The sequence below is a fragment of the Vanacampus margaritifer genome, chromosome 1, assembly GCF_051991255.1.
Source record: "Vanacampus margaritifer isolate UIUO_Vmar chromosome 1, RoL_Vmar_1.0, whole genome shotgun sequence".
Taxonomy (NCBI): domain Eukaryota; kingdom Metazoa; phylum Chordata; class Actinopteri; order Syngnathiformes; family Syngnathidae; genus Vanacampus; species Vanacampus margaritifer.
In genome coordinates, this window is record NC_135432.1 from 60609001 (window position 1) to 60628321 (window position 19321).

The 19321-nt window shown below is 38.5% G+C and overlaps 2 protein-coding genes across 5 annotated transcripts; one reads left to right on the plus strand and one right to left on the minus strand.

Moving 5' to 3' along the window:
* Window positions 1-35: 35 nt before the first annotated feature.
* Window positions 36-11249, minus strand: nemf (nuclear export mediator factor). Its single transcript, XM_077559379.1, has 32 exons — window positions 11086-11249; window positions 10909-10977; window positions 10286-10388; window positions 10086-10211; window positions 9857-10005; window positions 9671-9738; window positions 9508-9597; window positions 9352-9425; window positions 9200-9270; window positions 8473-8548; window positions 8250-8390; window positions 7209-7417; window positions 6963-7145; window positions 6170-6233; window positions 6014-6102; window positions 5834-5937; window positions 5688-5750; window positions 5505-5617; window positions 4709-4766; window positions 4574-4632; window positions 4371-4491; window positions 4088-4310; window positions 3969-4011; window positions 3713-3762; window positions 2601-2739; window positions 2435-2512; window positions 2188-2367; window positions 1779-1814; window positions 986-1092; window positions 871-914; window positions 431-510; window positions 36-361 (listed from the first exon to the last, which is right to left on the minus strand). The coding sequence occupies exons 1-32, from the start codon at window positions 11142-11144 to the stop codon at window positions 284-286; spliced, it is 3147 nt and encodes a 1048-aa protein (XP_077415505.1). The 5' UTR covers window positions 11145-11249; the 3' UTR covers window positions 36-283.
* On the plus strand, window positions 8188-19276 carry mok (MOK protein kinase). 4 transcript variants are annotated; one of them, XM_077559418.1, is made up of 13 exons: window positions 8188-8454; window positions 12262-12377; window positions 13535-13649; window positions 13754-13843; window positions 14024-14094; window positions 14173-14251; window positions 15776-15824; window positions 15928-16106; window positions 16348-16449; window positions 16516-16734; window positions 17351-17510; window positions 17807-17998; window positions 18814-19276. In XM_077559418.1, the coding sequence occupies exons 1-13, from the start codon at window positions 8450-8452 to the stop codon at window positions 18889-18891; spliced, it is 1455 nt and encodes a 484-aa protein (XP_077415544.1). In that variant the 5' UTR covers window positions 8188-8449; the 3' UTR covers window positions 18892-19276. The 4 variants fall into 4 exon arrangements, with proteins under 4 accessions (XP_077415544.1, XP_077415535.1, XP_077415553.1 ...); XM_077559409.1 differs by lacking the exon at window positions 8188-8454 and adding an exon at window positions 10837-10925; XM_077559427.1 differs by lacking the exon at window positions 8188-8454 and adding an exon at window positions 10837-10925 and having other exon boundaries at window positions 16561-16734.
* The last annotated feature ends 45 nt before the right edge of the window (window positions 19277-19321 follow it).

The following is a 19321-nucleotide window of genomic DNA, read 5'->3' on the forward strand; positions in this document are numbered from 1 at the left end:
GTTTTATCTATTGCAAATTCCAAAGCAAAAGTGAATTCATGTTCATCATAAAACCTTTATTAGCTGTACAATAATATCTTTCAATCGACTGAGCATATTTTATTTAATTATTTTTTTTTAATTATGCCATAACAGTGAATATAAAAGGCGACCGAACAGAAAAGTGTCCTTTTGTATTATACACATTTTTTCCTCTCTTGTTCAAAGAATGATTTTTGCTCATTAAATGAAGTCCATGAAGGAAAAGTAGATGATGTTTCCACTGTGTAGCGTGTGCAGCGTCTTATTTCCTCTTGGCCGCCAGCAGGTTAGGAGCGGACACTTTGACTTTGCCAGGCATGTTTCTGGACAGGTCACCGTCCTGCAGCACAAAAGTCCAATCAATCAATTCTGGCAATATAACAGCATTACTGTTTTTTTAATTTGGTACCTTGACGCTGCGTAGCAAGTCCTTTTCTCTCACAGTAGCCTCCTTGGCTTTCATGAAGCTCATAAGTGCGGTGCGGGCGGCTGGTGGGAACAAGAAAACGCTAACAATCATTTGGGCTAATAGCAGTGTAGTGGTTCACATAGCTGACGATCCATTCACTTTCACCAACTACTGATCAACCACAGTGCAGTCTGCGCAGTGTTTCACATAACTGACTTATGCTAGAGGGTAGTCTACCTTTGGACTTGTGGTGTAGTGATTCACATAGCTTATTAGTGATTCACATAGCTTATTAGTTAAAATGTAGTATAGTGATTCACACCTCATACATTCATGCAGGCTGATATAAGATGAATTCTCACTCACTGCATAATTTACTTTGCCTTACAGAGGCAGTGTAGTGGTTCACATACTAAACACATCATCCCAAAAAAAGCTACCTTTGCCTTTCTTTTGCGAGCCCGGCGTCAGCTTAACTTTGTGCCTGTAAGTGTAAACAACAACAATTAAAAACATGATCCTTCCCTTACATACTATTTTTAAGGCGGTTCGCACTTGTAGTTGGAGAGCGCGCTGTAGGGGGCGCACACGGGCACCGCAAACATCAGCACATCCTCGGGGTGAGGTTGTCCCGTCAGTGAGGTGAGAAGGTTCTCTGCTTCCTGGCGCACACAAACACACACACACACACTGTTTGAACATCAAACATTCTGTAAGACAGTGGTTCGAAAACTTTTTTTTTCAGTGACGTACCCCGTGGGAAATATACTATTTAGAAATAAAAAGAGATAACTAAAAACATAAATAATTTTCTTATGAAGAAAAAATAGCACACTTACACATGTTATCAACAGAAAGTTATTTTTTTGGTGATCATAGTTAAGATTAAGCTTTGTTCACAAAAAGAAATAAACTCAATTTTAAATAAAGTTTTCAAGTTTGACAGGTGATTCTATGTGGCATAAGACAAGTTGGCGCCAACCATTCTGATATGGGGGAGATGCTAGTTTTTTAGCCTACTGAAAAAAAAAATATTTGATGAACTTACTGTTCTGAAATATTTACATAAATGTATTAAATATATTTTTAAAAAAATCTCACGTAAGCCCATTTGAGAACCACTGCTGTAAAAGAATGATTGCTCCCTCTAGTGGTGCTCAGTGGGCGGTTTAATGGTGAAGTTCAAAACCATCGCATCTCATAACGCCATCTTCCAACCAATCACGCGGTACTTAAGGGAGCAATAGGGGGTTTGTCCCCACCTTCTGAACATTTTCAGTTCTATTTAACTTGGCGTAAAAGGTTTGAAAAGGACTACTGTCAAGGGTTTGAAATGTTTGTAAGTCACCTCTACTCCGGGGTTGTCTGGATCCACGTCGTCGTCCTGAAAAATGACAACACACTATTAAAAAAAAGGAAAACAAGTAGTCAAAAAAGTAAAATATTAACAAGAAATATTTAAGATCGATAATGTCAATTATTAACTAAAATATAAATTAATTAAAAAAAAAAAAGATTGTTATAAAAAAATTTTTTTTTATTGCAATTAATCGCATGACTTCACTAGTTAACGCACGATTAATCACAAATTTTATATCTGTTCTAAATGTACAATAAAAAAATTATACGTTTGTATACTCTTGTTAACAAAAGTGGAAAAAAATGTTAAACTAATAGAAATAGTTGAAATGAATTTTTGACGTCTATATCCGTCAATGGCAGTGAAAGAGCGAAACCAGATAAATACGAACAGAAACCTTGTCGTCTTGCTCGGCAGAAGCCGCCTCCTGGTCCTCAGCGGCCGTCTGCTCCGCTTTCTTAACGGTGGCCACCGCCTGACGAGGTTTGGGAGGGGGCTTCTTAGGCGCCTCCTCTTTGCCCCTCCCCTTTTTGCCTTTCTTGCCCTTGTCCTTCTCTTCCTTGCTGGCGCCGGCCGACTGTGAAGAGCAACAGAGCTTTAGATGACGGTGATGTGGTGCGTGTCACCGTGCTCGCGCGTCGTACCCCAAGCAGCTGCATCATGAGCTCACGGTCCTCCTGGTCCTGGTCCTTGTACTTCTCCTTGATCTTCTTCAGCTTGTTCTGTTGTCAACGCAACAGGACGCAGATGATTATTGATTAATTATAGAAAGCGAGCAAAACCTCTATCTTGTTTTGACCCAAATCTCACCTTCTGGCCTCGTTTCAGTGGCAGCTGGGATGGTCCGCTACCGCTTTTGGATCCCCGGTCCACTTCCTGTTCAGCGGGCGCAACCTCAGTCTTCATTTCTGCTTCGCTCACTTCCTGTTTCTGCTTCTTCTTCTCATCTCTAGCAAGACAACATAACTGCTTTACACAGAAGATCCAGATAATCTGGGTCATCCAAGCTATAATGTCAACAGTGGGGATGACGCGATTAAATCACTTGACATAATTTTTTTGTAAAAGTTATTGCACTACTCATGGCCTATTGTTGGACGATCATCTGTAAGCGACTCTTAATACATTATTGCATGTGTAATGTAGATTATAATGATGTAAGTGTGAACTAAATAATAGTTAGTTTTTGTTTACCTTAAATGGTTATTGCTAGCGCGCTAATGCTAATCGCGATTGCTAACCGCTTAGCCTAAAGTAATTTTTGGGGGTGTAATGCTCATGCACATAAAATTGATAATTAGTAGTTATATCCATTTAATTCATTCCATGTAGATTATAATGACATATGAGTGAACTAAATAGTAGTTAGTGTTTGTTTACCTTAAATGGTAATAGTTAGCGCGCTAATGCTAATCGCGATTGCTAACCGCTTAGCCTAAAGTATTTTTTTTTGGGGGGTATATTGCTCATGCACATAAGATAGATAATTAGTAGTTATAACCATTTAATTCATTCCATGTAGATTCTAATTACATATGAGTGAACTAAATAGTAGTTAGTGTTTGCGTACCTTAACTGGTAATCGTTAGCGTGCTAATGCTAATCGCGATTGCTAACCGCTTAGCATAAGGTAATTTTGTTGCTGTTTAATAGTACATATGTACAGAAGACAATAAATAATGAGTGGTTATTTCAATTGAATTCACATTCAGCCTTAGTCGATTAACAAAAAAATATATATATTTGGGGGGGTGAATTACTTGAAATTAGATTGTGACCGCCCAATGCCGCACTGTTTTATTATTTCAGGCTTTTCAGTTGTGTGACTGTGATTTTTTCCCCCCAATATCTCACACTGCACCTATTTTTCCTTCACAAGCTGTGGTTGAGTGCAAAAGCTTATGGCCATTCCTTTGACTCACCGTCTCTGCTTAGCCGTCATGTGCTTCCTCACTTGCGCGTCGACGTCAGCCTGGAGAGACATTCTTTGTTTAACGCACGATGTAATTTTTTTCAGTTATATTTTTATGATTTGTATTATTTTTAATATCTTTGAGCATATATATATTTTTTCTTTGCTTTTTTTTAAATATATATATATACACTGTATATGCGTGAGGAATAAAAATTCATTCATTTATTCCATCATTCTGGAAAAATGCATCCAAAGATGTAAACCTGAGAGGCGTCTTCTTTCTTGAAGGTGACGTTCTGAGAGCTCCTGGAGGAAGAAAAATAACTTTTTGTGACTTATCGTGCTGCAGCTAAAAGGTAAGATGTCGTTGGCGTGTTGGTACCTGTTGGGCTGCAGGTGAGTGAGGGTGATGGTGGTGTCAGGATAGCTCAATCCCTCGCCGGCTTCCTGTTTACTCTCCTTCCCGTCGCCTTCCTCTTCGCTCTCCTCTTCCGACGGCGTTCCACCTGAGTCCGCCATCTGCACTGCATCTTTTCCATCGTCCTCCGCAGCCTGAAGCTCCTCCTTCGTATCCTCGGCTGCATCCTCGGCGCCGCTATCCTCGCCTACGGAGGCGCTCGGCGTCAGGTTCTAATTCTTAACGGTAGAGAAGCGTCAGCGCTTACCAACGAGCTCCTCCCCTTCCTCTAACATCTCGGCCGTCCTGGACGCCATTTCCTCCACGTCCTCCTCCACCGTCTTCACCTTGCGCTCGCCTCTGTGGCGCAACACGCTCTGCTCGTCTACCTGAGCGAGGCAAAATGTAAATAATTAGAAATCAGGATAACGATTTTGAAATCCTCAGCAGTAGCTTTATTGGATGGTTCACCTTAAAGAGGAAGCCGAAGCCCATAATCAAGTAGGAAGGCGGCAAATAGTTTTTCTTTCCTGATGAGAAAAAAAATGGCAATCCTTCATTCATCTACTTTGTTGAGTAAAACAAGCGTTCTGAAAGTTGTCCTACCTCTGATCATGAAGCTGCCAGTGGTCAGGTATTCTCCTGTAGGCGCAGTCTTGGACACCTAGACATCGACGGCAGCATTCGTAAACAATAATTAAGTTCATTGTCTCAAGTTCAAGATGACATTTTGAGATTTTCTATTGAAGCACCTGACGTCATAAATATGATACATGTTTTTATATATATATATAGTAATTATATATCATATGTCAATATAATGCCACTATTAAAAAAATTTTTAACTATTTTTGTAAAGGATATGTTGTGGAAATATGTTTTGAGATATTAGTATTTATTATAAAAAAAATAAAAAAAATTTAAGTAAAGGTTTTAATTGGTATAGTGAGGTAATTTATCGGGCCCAACTGATATTGAATTAAAAAAATATATTTAAAAAATTTAGGCCGATATTGATTTTTTGGCAGAAAAAAATTAATAAACAAAAAAAAAAAATGCATAACCCACCCCCTCATTTTTTTTAATGAATAAAATAAAAATAATAATTTCAATGAGTGGCAATTGTACATAGCATTTTTTTTTAAATAATATTTTGGGTTTGTAGAAAAAAAAAAAAGTATTCGGGGGAAGAAAAAAAAATGTGTCCAATGTTTGAAGGGCCCAGCTGATTAATTGGTCAGGCCCTAGTTTCATTATTTTGTGTTTTAAAAAAAAATCCCACACCAAGCTGTAGCACCAACAGAAATATCGCTACCTATCCTTTTTTTTTTTAGATCGTAAAATAACAAATGGAACAAATACTATCGACACAAATAAAACAATTGAAATGTTGCGCTCTCACCTGATGATGGTGCACCCACCAAGCGCTGGTAACTATTTTGGCGTCCCAGGCGGCACTGTAGCACACCGACATGGTGCCTGCCTCCGTCAAGGTGCGAGGGGGGATGGGATTACCTAAAAGGAAGGATGGGGCAGGTGAGATGAATTTGTCGGTCATAAGTGAAACAAACGTGAGCGGGCTGACCTGAGGGGTTTTTGATGACACCGCTGGTAGCGCCATGGAGGTCAGCGTGGACGTAGATGTCACCTGGCAACACCAAAAAAATATTTTTTTTGCAATATCGTTTATATGACTGTGAGATTTTAAAGCTGAGTGAAAAGCATCCTTACCAGCCCGCAGGTAGCGCTTAACGATCATCTCGTTCTGCTGCTGGTCCCGCCCGGCGATGACGAGGTAGTTCTCCGACGTGATGAACCACAAGAACTTCTCAAACCTGCAAAAAGAAGGACCACGCCACTTAAGAGGACACAAATAAAGCCAGCGGCAAATTCTGTGACGTGGACACCCACCAGTAGACCTTGCGAGCCTTCTGAATGGTGGTCACCGTTTGGACTTCCTTCAAGGTTTTCTGCGTTTTTTTCTCAGCCGATTTCATCGCCTTCAAGGAAGTTTAGGAGAGCTTTTGCAACGGTCTCGCCACACCGGGCAGGTTGGGCCGTTCTTACCTTATCTGCTGCTTGAATGGTTTTCTGCTCCTTCTTTTCAGCACTGCGCTTGCAGTCATAGTATCTTAAAACAGACACGTAGGCTTTAACAACTGGGGTCAAACCCTTAATGCAACCTAGGAACATTTTGTGCCACTCGATTTCTGTTAAAAATAAAAAAACTTTACATTGCCACTTGAATAACTAATTTGCTCCCAAAAACGTATAAATATGTTCTTTTTAAAAATGTTTTAAGTGTCCCAAAGACGTTTTTTTTATGCCAAAGCATACAAAAGGCTTTGATGCAGCCTTTCAACTGCAAAGAACGGTTGAAGAAATGGTAATTATTACACCAACGGCCAGCAGGTGGCAGCAGAGCAAAAGAGATCAACCAGGGCCATGTTGGAAAAATAGCTCATTTACTCAGTTCTGAATAGATTTGTGAATAATGATGAAACTTTGCTATATTCTAATGCTAATTGCTGCAAAACGGAAGCAGATTGTTTTCCTGATGAAAGAAGATACTCTAATCTTTCTTTTGGTAGGTTTCATGTTTTTATAGCAATAGAACTCAATATTCTGTGGGCCTTGCGAAATTTACCAAAATCTAGTAAAACAGCCGGGAGTGAAGGGGATTGCTTCAGTGAAAATGGCTGGGAGTGAATGAGTTAAGGAATTAAATTAAATGATTAAATTAAGGATTTTTAATTTTCTTTTTTTTTAAGTCACAAACATATCCTAAAATGAAACAATTGAAACTGTACTGTGATTGGTCAACATTTTTGAGGCGTGGCTTAGCAAAAGGCTTCCGTACTTTTTAGCGTTGGCGTAGGCCGACAGGCTGAGATCCACGTCCACCAGCATGGGCTTGTTCCTCTGCAGCTTCTTGTTCTGGCCTTTGTCTTTATTTTTGTTTTTCTTGCCCTTCTCCTGTATGGCCTCCTTCGAGGTTTCTTCCTCCTCCACCTCCCGTTCCTCTTCAGTGATGTAAGGATTACTACAAGAATGGAATTTTTTTTAAATAAAAGCGCACAAGGAGACATTTTGTTAAGCGTCTCACTTTAAAAGCATGGTGATGTGGTTGGTCTGCAGCTTGAGGTCCTTGATGGCGCACGCCACGGGGTCGCCGGCGGCCTGCGCCTCCTTGACCAGCGCGCCGATCTCGGTCCAGTCCACCTGGTTGGCCAGCGCGCTGCGGATCACCTGCAGGGCTCGCTCCACCACGGCCAGGTTCATCTCCACCAGCTCGCCTTTCACTCGGTCCACTTCCTGTCACGTGAGCCACACGAGAGCGCGACAGAAATGTCAACCAAACGAGAGGGTATAAAACTTTGGACCTCCACTATGCCAAATGTGAAGGGAGCTCTTACTCTGTGGGATATATATGAGCTCTTTGTATAAGGTTGAGTTGAGAATGTATTTTTTGCTAGCAGCAAAAAACATCAACTTAAAATAGCATTTTAATATCTGTCCACTAGATGGTGCTAATTGCACCCATTCTAAACATGCAGCAACATTTTCCACCGTTTACTGCCTCACTTCTGAAATTAAGTGATGCATCTTTCATGCCCAACTAATTCCATAAGAAAAGGTAAAAAAAAATACATATATATGTATGGATAAATTGACAGCCCAGTGGATATTGCAAGCTAAGGATTATCAAACATCTGACTAGTTAACTCATTCACTGCCATTGACGTCTATAAACGTCAAAAATTCATTTTATCTATTTCTATTAGTTTAACATTTTTTCGCCACTTTCATTAACAAGAGTATGAAAACCTAGACATTTTTTAATAATCTTTTTTTTTTTTTTAAAGATTATTAAAAACTAGGGGCATCGGTGATTTTTTTTTTAATTGTAATTAATCGCATGACTTCAATAGTTAACTCACGATTAATCACAAATTTTCTATCTTTTCTAAATGTACAATACATTTTTTTCAAGATTTTCATACTCTTGTTAACATTAATAGAAATAGTTCAAATTAATTTTTGACGTCTATAGCCGTCAATGGCAGTGAATGAGTTAAAAAAACATAAAACATTTTGTGTGAGTATGACTTGGCCACATCAGCCATTCTGAAACGCAGTTCTTCACCTGAACTTGATGCAAAGCCTCCAGCCTCTGCTCGTGGTCCCTCTTGACGTTCTCCAGCTTCTTCAGGGCCTGCTTCTCCTGCTGCAAAGCCTTCATGTCGATCTTCTGGCTCTCCATCTTGGAGAAGAACTCATCCACCGCCTGGCAAGACAACATCGTGAGGGGACGTGCGAACAGTAGAAAACAACAGAAGAGGAGAGATGTGGTAAGTGTCTGGATTTACCTTGTTGAAGGACTCAAACTCCAAGTAGGGACTTTTTAAATGCTGGGCAAAGAGGAACGGGTGGAATTCGTCGTACCTGGCATGACAATGGATTTTGCATTAATAATTTCAATAAGTAATAATGCATGTTTGTTTGTATCAATTTTCTAGTCAAATATGTAATTATTCTATGCCATGCCAATTGAGGGAGTATTTTTTAACTATACATGCATTAAAAGTAATAATTACATTGTGTATATATTTTTTTAAATACACATTTAAAAAAATACATAAATGCATAACTATTTTTATAATATGAAAATACATTACTTAATCATGATAATCATAATAATACAACAATAATATATAATAAATAAAATAATATGCAAATAAGATATCTAAAATATATATTTTTTAAATACAGTATACATAAATATTTATTGTATTTATAATTAATAATTTTGATTATTTTTTTCACTGATAAAATATTTAATTAACAATATTTTATTGCGCACGTCAATGTAGCTTACCATACTCATATTAATCTTATTACGATCATCATTATATGTCTTAACAATTTAACTTTGTTTTGTCAGGCTTTATTTACTTTCTTGAAGATGATTGCCTTCTGCGGCTAACAGAGGATTATCAATGATAGTCATTCATATATGACGTGATCATTTATCATGTCATTTATGAAAATATCAACAACAAAATACTCCAGTTAGCATCCTGCAACGTGACTTACGTGAGTAGCTCTTCGCTAGCTTTCCCAGGCGTTAAACTTGCTTTCTTTTCACTCTTTTGAATGATGAAGCCCTTCAATAAAACAAAGCTCATATTCTGATACCTCAAAATATCAGACAAAAAAAAAAAAATACTAGATTAAACTTGTCATACTTTGCCGCTAAAGTTCTCCGTTTTTTCCATGTACATCTCGGCCATTTGCAAGGCTTCCAGGATTTTAGGTGCAACTGAAACCGAAATACAAAAAAAAAAAAAAAAAAAAAAATCGCATTAAATCCGGTCTGGGCATAAATATAAGATTGCTACTACCTTGGGAAGCATCTACTTGACTGTCGACTTTCACTGAGCCCGACAGTCCGGCTTCTATGAAACAGTGTTCTAAGAGAGTGGCTCCATATGCTGTGGAAGTTTAGAAAATAAACTTTAGCAATATGATTACATTTAGATGTTTAAGATAAAGTTATTTACTTACTAAGGTGAGGGTTCAGCACTCTTTTCACTTGCTCTCCATTCTGTGCTTTGCTGATGATTTCAGTGAGTCTACGTTGAACGAAATAAACTTCAATAGATTAGAAAAATACAGTAAAGGGGAGTTGGATCAATAAAAAAAATCCCAAAGTAATCCACAGGGAAATACAGTAGATAAAGAACAAGTTACCGTGGTAAGGTGATGAGGGGTTCTGGGGGTCTCGCGCTCTCCACGGGGTATCGTTCCCTCACGGCGATCTTGACGTCTTCGGCCTCGGCGGTGCGAAAGCGCAGCAGGTTGAGGATGGTGTACTCGTGGTCTGTGAGAACGATGTTACCCTACAGATTGGATGCAAATGTTTATATCCAGCATCTCAAAATAAAATAATGGTGATATTGACTCATCAGCGTGTTCTCACCCGGTCGTAGAGTTCTACAATGAGGTGGTACGCGGCCTCTTCGGAGCCAAACTGGAGGTCAACGATCCTGTCGATGCCAAGCTGCTTCACTTGCGTCAGCCGCCGCGTCTTCAAGTGCTTACGACACTACAAACAGTGTGACGTTTATATAACAACAATAACGTTATTTAAACTAACATTTGATTAAAAGAGGGTCTTACTTTCATAGCAAAGCCCGACGGCATCATATTCTTGGGCCATTCGAAGTCTGTGGAGTGTATCCGAATACCAGATTCAAGCAGGAGAACGGCTTTGCTGTCAGGCCTTTTCAAAACAAGTTACATCAGTGACATTTTGCATCAGATACACCTGTTCCCACATTACAATACAGTAATTTAGCGGCTCTTTTTTTCTTTCTGTTTCTTTCACTTGACTTGAATGGTGGCTTACGTAAAGTTGGGACATTTGTATGTCAAGGTAGTACTGCATACATTAGATATTATATTAAATACATACTTTAAATTATTTTATTTTTTTATTTAAATGATTAGACAAAAATGTAACTTAATTCGCTGCATGTTTTCTCAACTAAAAACAAATTGATCCTGGGGCAGGTTAATTCAGAGTCAAAATATTATGCACACGTGTCAGTATGTACCAGCGCAGTACAACAGTACAGTAGCATTAGTATGTTTGCAAAGAAAAAATGATTTAGGTCATCAGTGACGTCATAGCTTCCCAGTCTTTGTTGACGTCACAATAATGCTGTAGAGGTTAAAATTCAGTAGCAAACTTTGTACCAACACGGCTCTAGCGATGAATGCATTTAGAAGGCGCTTCTTACTTTTGTAGCCGGATGAGGTACGTCTTGTTGTCTATATCGTAAACGTTGTTCACTCTCATTCCAATGTAGCTGTAAAAAAATAAAAAATAAAAGCATAAAAAGTTAAATTAACCAATGTAAACACGTTAGCATTTTGGCTAGCACACCCTGGATGAGGCTTTAGAGAACGTCACATACTTGGCATTTATCTCGGCGATAGCAGCCCTGATGTCTGCCGTGGTGAACCTTGTTTTCATGATGATTTAGAAAATCTTACAAAAGGGGAAAACCGCGTAAGTGTTAAGTCTGGCTTGTGCCACAAATGTCGAAGCACGCTGTGGACAGTGCGCATGTGCAGTAGTTGTCACACTCACAATGACTTACTCTGCCTTCACGTGCTATGGGAAAGATGGAACTTACCACTCGGAAACTCCTAATTACGACCGAGTTCTGTTCATGTGATTTTATTGTTATAGCAAAAATAGTGTATGCTACGTAATTGTGTACATTCTAAAACAACCTGCTGTGCTAGCCGACGTTAACGCCCTTATAAGTGTTAATATTTCCTGCCATTCACAAATCCTTCGGCGCTCTCCGCCATGTTGAAACTTGAAAAGTTCTCTCAACTCGAATATCAAAATAAATTCCGAGTTGTCCAGTAGAAAATACGACATGAGGGGGCGTTCACGTGCAATTTTCTACTCGACATATGGTATTTACCATAATTTCGATACCACATGAAGGCAGCATTGTACGCATGCGCACAGCTGTACCTAGAAGACATTTGAACTGTCTTGTCTACCATTGAAATCAAGGGCAGTGATAGAATGTTTTATATAGGTATATATATCTTTTACGCATTGAGAAATATATTGTGAAAATAAAATGTATTAAGAGCACGTAGTTTACACGTATTTTGTCCATACTTAATATTTCATTTTTGTCATACAGCTGAGGTAGTGCGTGGCCCTATGTGCCCCCAACTATCACCGATAAAAAAAAATTGTCCTCTCCATCATTTTAATTGTCCATCCTTGGATTAAGGATCTGTGAACGAGTGAATGATTCACGGCCAACACAGCCAACGACTTTTAGTGAGCCTGCGCAAATTGGGTCTCCAAATTGGTTTATGCGCAAATCTTTCTACGTTACTACGGAAGCCGACGGCCACGTTGAGCAGAAATGGCTTTACACGAATGAGTAGAACGATAGTGACGGCGACTATTCACTGGCGCACCTCTTTCACGTGATTTCGGTTCAATTGGAACAATTTTTTTTCACATTCTTAATCTATCACGCTCATGCTAGATCTCTCGAAATTCCAAGTGCACTCATGATGCACTACTCTAACTGGCTAATTGGCGTTAAAAACAGGGCAAACCTTCGGAATGCGTGCAAGACGGCGGCGAACAGCGACTGGAGCAACCGGAGCCAGGAGCCCGGGGACAAGGGAGGAGAGCTAGCGGTCACCGCCCACCTCTGGAAAAAGGGTAAGAAAGAACCATTTGCTGTCAAATAATAACAATAACAGGGCCTTTTGGTTATGATGCCAACAATTCCACACATTTTTTAAACCATACGCTTAAAAACCGTCGTGTTTTCCCTGCGAGGTGGAAGACTTTCCAGCCAGTTGCTGGCTGGGTCAAGAGGGGAGGGTGAAGGCGTGCTCCGTTGCCAGGGCGACGGTCAAGCTAGCAGCCGAGGCAAGTGCGGCTAGGCTAACACCACCTGAAGACGCCCTTTTTATGCTAATTACAATAAAGGTTATATTTATAACGCGTTACAGTCATTCAAATGCCCGTTCCAAACATGAACGAGGCAAAGAAATGCGTCGTAAGTACATTTTTTTTTAGCTATACAAATCGCCCGTGTGCGTGTGTGTCGTTTGCATGAAGCTCGATTCAATGTAAGTTTCGAACAAAAATGCTAATTGACCCGGAAAAGAGAAACACTAAACTGTATTAATAATGCTTTGTTACCATTTATATGCTACATGTTAGAAGTGTTCTTTTAACATGTATTTATTTGTTTATTGTCCAACTGCTGTGCACTGTATTTCACTGAGAGTGGTTTCTAATTCTGCAGTACTGTCTAATTTACGATTTAGTATTTACAATTACTATTAATGATAATATTATGTAAAGACAGAATTTTAGGGCGTGATCACTTTTTTGGTATTTTAATTTACTGCTCAAGCTTTTATTAATAATAATCACAAATTTAAAGACTGATAATGAGACTTGTGAGAAAAATATATTTGTTTTAGTATTACTGTACATATTTTTAGTTGTTGCTATTTATTCTCACCTGAACTCTATCTATAGAGCACTTTATAAACCAAAGTCAAGAGCTGTACATAAAGATAAGTGTGTCTTTAGACCAAACTGTCTCACTTCTTATGTTGGCTGCCTGCTTTTCTCTTATTTTATTATTCCAGTACATATTTTCAATTAATGTTTCAGGTTAGGCAGAAAGGTAGAACAAAGCAATGCACTTTTCGTCCCTCCCCAAAATCTCAATTCCCTAACCCTCTGTGCCTAATTGTCCATGAAGAGTTTATTGCTGTACTACTATCTAATGAGCAGGTTAGAATCTTCCTCGTTTCTGTGCACGGACGCTAAAAACACTCCTATGTTGTTTGTTCTAGGCTACAAAATAATCAAAAAGATTGGTGAGGGTTCATTCTCCGTGGTGGTGAAAACTCAGAGTCTGAAGGATGGCAAGATGTACGCGTGCAAGACGATGAAGCAGACTATTAACAGGTGAGCGGGACAGAATCTTCTTGAGCATCCAACGTGACATCATGCAAATATTAACGACATATTCGGAACATTTGGAAGTCAATCTTGTGTCCTATCTGGCGCAGTGTGGAACAGGCCAACAACCTGCGGGAAGTTCAGGCGATGAGGAGGCTCAGCCCACATGCAAATATCATCCACCTGCATGAACTCATTTTGTGAGTCCTTTCTAACCTCTTCTGATTGGTCACCCGCTCACTTTATCCGTAATTTAATTTAATTTAACTTGAGATTCGCTACATTTGGGTCGTCACTGAATAAATTGTGTGGCATTTTGGACATTTCCACTGTAGCTGTCTTAATTGCAGTATTCTTATTTTCCTGTTCCATCATTTCAGTGACAAGGAAACGGGCACCGTGTCTTTGATCTGTGAGCTGATGGAGATGAACATGTATGAGTTTATTAAAGGTGGGGGTGACGTGGCCAAAGAAATAAGAAAATGACTTTTTCAAGTTTTTGTCTGAATGATAATTTGTCGCCCCGCAGAGAGACAAACGCCAACGCCTGATCATACGGTCAAACACTACATGTACCAGCTGTGCAAGTCGCTCGACCACATGCACAGGTAACTACAATATGTCAGTGGAGCGATTCACAAAGTGCAGGTACACGGGCGCCCTCTTGTGGTTCGCAAAAGAATTCCCTAAGTGCATTTGTATTTAACTTAATTTGAATAGATTTCCATTTCATCTTTCAGAACTGTTTGTTTTTAAACATTTTTCATTTTTATTTAACTTTTATATGCAACACATTTCAGTGGATGTTAATGAGACCGAAAAAGGCCATTATTTTTTAATCATTTTTATCTACCCTATATATTGACAGGTAGTCTAATACTAGGGGTGTCAGACAATAAATGTTATTTTAATTGTAATTAATCGCATGACTTCAGCCAGATTAATCACAAATGTTATATCTGTTCTAAATGTGCAATAAAATGTACAATTAAGTGTTTTTTTCTAGGTTTTCATATTCGTTAACATAAAATTGGGACAAAATGTTAAACCAATAGAAATATGGCTGCATCTTTTAGTCATACAGTAATTTCATAATAATTCATAAAATTGAGTTAAAATTAAAACGATGTACTGTATTGTAAAACACAAGTGTGATATTGATTTTTCTTGAGGTCATTCATTTTTCTGCCACTAGATGGCATAATTACATCTGTGAGACGGTGACAGCTCAATGCATTTTTCCTTTCATATTAACTCATTTGCTGCCATTGACGGCTATAGACGTCAACAATTCATTTGAACTATTGCTATTTAACATTTTTTTCCATTTTTGTTAAAGAGTATGAAAACCTAGAAAAAACATATTTTTTGTACATTTAGAACAGATGTAAAATTTGTGATTAATCATGAGTTAACTAGTGAAGTCGTGATTAATTACGATTACACATTTTAATTGCCTGATGCCCCTAATTTACAAAAAAAATTAATAATCTTTTTTTTTTTAAGAAAATATTATTTAAACAAAAAAAAATCATAAATTGTAATTAATCGCATGACTTCAATAATTAACTCACGATTAATCCCAATTTTTATATCTGTTCTAATACAATAAAAAAAAAATCTAGGTTTTCAAACTCTTGTTAACAAAAGTGGAAAAAAATGTTTTACTAATAAAAATAGTTAAAATGAATTTTTGACGTCTGTAGCCGTCAATGGTAGTGAATGAGTTAAAAGCTACCTAATCTTCAACATGAGGTAACTGGTGAAATTCTGCAAATTTTTAAAATTGTAAAATACAACTTGACACCAGTCTCCACAAATATATGCATTATTATTCAATTTATTACTGCTAAATTTTGATGTGGACGTGTCTGCTGCGCTGTGACTGGAATTTCCCCAGTACAGGCTTTCCAAGTAAGAGGTGGTCATTAATCGCGCATAAAAAAAAATTAAATAATTTTTTTCTTTTTTAAAAAGTGGCATTAAAGGAACTTTAAATTAACGCACTAATTTTGACACCACCTATTTAATACATATGTTAAACTTTGTACTAAAATGATTTTCTGGGGTTATTAGCGTTAGCACCATTAGCATCAAATTCTTGAAATTGTTTCTAACTGTACTCTTTACAGCTGCGGGATCTTCCACAGAGATGTGAAGCCAGAAAACATTCTTGTCAAAGTGAGATCATGCACAATTTCCACTGAAAACCACAATAATAAACATTCATATAGCTAAATGGTATATCTGTGTCCATAAAAACCTTATTACACTATTTTTCTAGCAAAACGTTCTTAAGCTGGGCGATTTCGGCTCGTGCAGGAGCGTGAACTCCAAGCCGCCGCACACAGAATACATCTCCACGCGCTGGTACCGGGCCCCCGAGTGTCTCCTGACCGACGGCTACTATAGCTTGAAGATGGACATCTGGAGCGCCGGCTGCGTCTTCTTTGAGATTATGAGGTAAGTGACTCTATCTTTCTTTAATGCTTTTGTTGAAATGTTGTGTTGCTAAAAAAAAAAAAAAAAATCCCAAGAAAGAAAGACATACTAATTCTTTGCGGCCTACAGAACTGAGTTTGAAAGTGAGACACTTTCGGGACTTTTTTTTAGCATTCACACTCCATTTCTAAGGTCATTGCATGTTCTAGCGAGGACGTACGGGTGAACCTGTCAATCAGCTCATGAGGTACCCGTGTTTCAGCTTGAATCCTCTCTTCCCCGGCGCCAACGAGCTGGACCAGATCGGCAAGATCCACGACGTGCTGGGCACTCCCGAGCAATGCGTTCTGCGCAAATTCAAGCAGTAGGTTGACACAATGACGCAATGAAATTTTTTTCGTTGAACTTAACAGGTGATTTGTTGAAGTAGGAGATGGAACGGGAAGGTATCATCACGCTGTCACATTCCATCCAGGTCTCGGGCCATGCACTTTAATTTCCCCGTTAAGAAGGGCAGCGGGATCTCGCGTCTGCTGCCCAACTGCGCCGCTCCCGCGGTGTCTCTGCTCTACCAGATGCTGGCTTACGACGCCGACGAACGCATCACGGCCGCCACGGCCTTGAGGCACGCCTACTTTAGGGAGCTACGGTAAGCGCGCAGCCATCACGGCGCAGCGTAATCATGACAAAGTGTACGAGGCACTTTTCACGACAGGATGTGTGAACGCTACTTGAAATTGTTCTCATTTCATGCTCTATGATTATTTGTTAGTGTATGTAGATTATACATACACTAACCGGCAAATTTACACTTTATCGCTTTTGTGTCTAAAATATAAAATGGATAATGTCCAAATATGACATTTAATTTGTTCATACATTTTCATTGATATCCTGCTTATGAATGTATTTTTGTCACAAAATTGTTATATAATTAATATTACAATATTTTTTAGATACCGCTATTGATACATTTACCATGAGTAGAGATGTATCTATTTGTAAATAAAATAATAATAATAATAAAAATTTGAGTATATATTTAATGTATAATTTTTTGCTTTTTTCCCCCCACATAAAATAAAATTTAATCTAAAATATTTCGTACACTTTCAAATATTTACGATTTCATTAAATGTACATATATTATGGGCGTAACCGAAAAAGTATTTGAATTAGAAAATTTGTTTTGATCTAAAAGATGTGAGTGCATTAAACAGAACAATTGAATGTGTACCAACAAAATGTTTTTTGTTTCCCGTTAGGTTGGCAGAGAAAAAATGCGAACATATTCCTGGAGTATGTGGGCTGTTTGAAGGCGTGGAAAAAAAAGCACCTCACATCACTTCCAACCTCTTGTGGCGACCCTCTCGACTTAGCAAACAAATGAGAGGCAGACACACCAGACCCACCCCTTTAATTACTGTAAGTACATACAAGTAATTATTAACCGTTTAAACACTTTGTCACCGTATATTATTTCAGCCTAGTTTGAGGCGGTCATCTGTGTTTCTTCATCAAACATAATGTACGTGGCTTTTATGTCTGTATGTATACTGCCCCCTGGTGGGTAGTCAAGGCGCACATTCCAAAAAGGAACAGCACAATTGCCTGATGAATTAAAAGAATGGACAAACCGTTTGTTTAATACATAAAACTATATTAAATGACGTTGTTAGCAATAATATTGAGTGCTAGATTTCACTTGTACCCATCTCCAGCACAACACGAAGCATGCAGCCGAACCACTCAGCCGACGCAATGCCAGTCATTACGAGCTGCCCAAACTCAAGATGGCTGCCCCGGGGCCGCAGCGCTCCTTCCCGGGCTCCACGCTGCCCGGCTTCACCCTCAGCCACCGGGGCATTCTGCCGGCCATCGCCGCTAAGAAGTGCCAATCACGCTTGGCCAAGGTAAATCGCATTTATTACCTTGTCCAGTGGTAGCAAGTAACTAAGTGAAAATACTTTATTTTACCTGAGTAGATTTCAGGTATCTGTACTTTACACTTGAATAAATATCTATGTTGACTGTCAAAATGGGCTTGGTAATTTGTACAATTAAATTTTTAGCTAATTTAGCATTTTCATGCTAGCAAAGCTATGGAAACGTTGAGCCAATGCTAGCTTGTTGTAACAAAGTAAAAAAAAAAAAAACTTTTGTTACTATAGATTTTTCCGGTGTCTGTACTTTAGAATACATATTACTGTAGTTAAATTTCTACTCCTCAAAATTGATTTGCTAATGTTTACATTTAAATTTTTAGCCAAATAAAGCGTTTAAAAAAAAAAAAAAAAGTAGTTTTACATTAGCAAAGCTACGGGAACATGTTGAGCTGATGCTAGCTTGAAAGCAACAGCTAACTTTTTTTCTTCTTCATATGAGCACTATTTAAGTTACGAAAGAGGAAAACTATTTTGTGTCTAGATTATTTTTTTCCATAGTGCCAAGTTGTCACAACGGGTATTGCATGTGACAGTAAACATGTATTTTTTTCCTTCTGTATTTACGGATATTTCAAGACTGTGCTTTGCAAATTAGTAGACACTTCATGCCTGAAAACAAAAGCAGTAAATAAGTGAGTTCTTCGGCAAATAAAGGGGGTGCTGTCTCGCACGTTTGTACTTCTAAACATATGAGTACAGTACTTTTGCCACATGTGCCTTTGGTCGCATTACCTGAATGTCCTCATTTGGTTTCATTGATGCTTTTTGGTGTGTCCAAACAGGCCAACCACGAGTCACAGCCGGCTGGCCTGAAGACGGGCTTCATGCCGCCCCTGGACAGGAAACACGGAGGCTACTGACACACACAATCACTTATTAAGCGGAATAAAGCGGTTAAAACAGTAGCCCAGTTGTTACTCTGCTTTAAATTGAAGGGCTATCCGTTATGTGACTCAACAGCAAAATGGTGCATCCATCCATGAACTCATTATTGTGATTTATTAGTCTGTGTTTTACACACGCAGTTAATGTTATTTAGAATGTAGCTTGCCAGGCACCTTTATAGCCCTCTCATTGGACTCATTCTGCAATTAAATGTGTTGTAAATGTGACGTAAGACCCAATTAAACAACAACAACAAAAACGTCAGGTTTTATTCGTATGCAGTTTGTTAACTATACTTATGGCTACACATAAATGCTTGTGTGAATACACTGGGGCTTTAATAAATTTAGTATTTCTAAATATTTCTGGGATTTTTACATTAAGTTCTTTCTATAATATATTCAC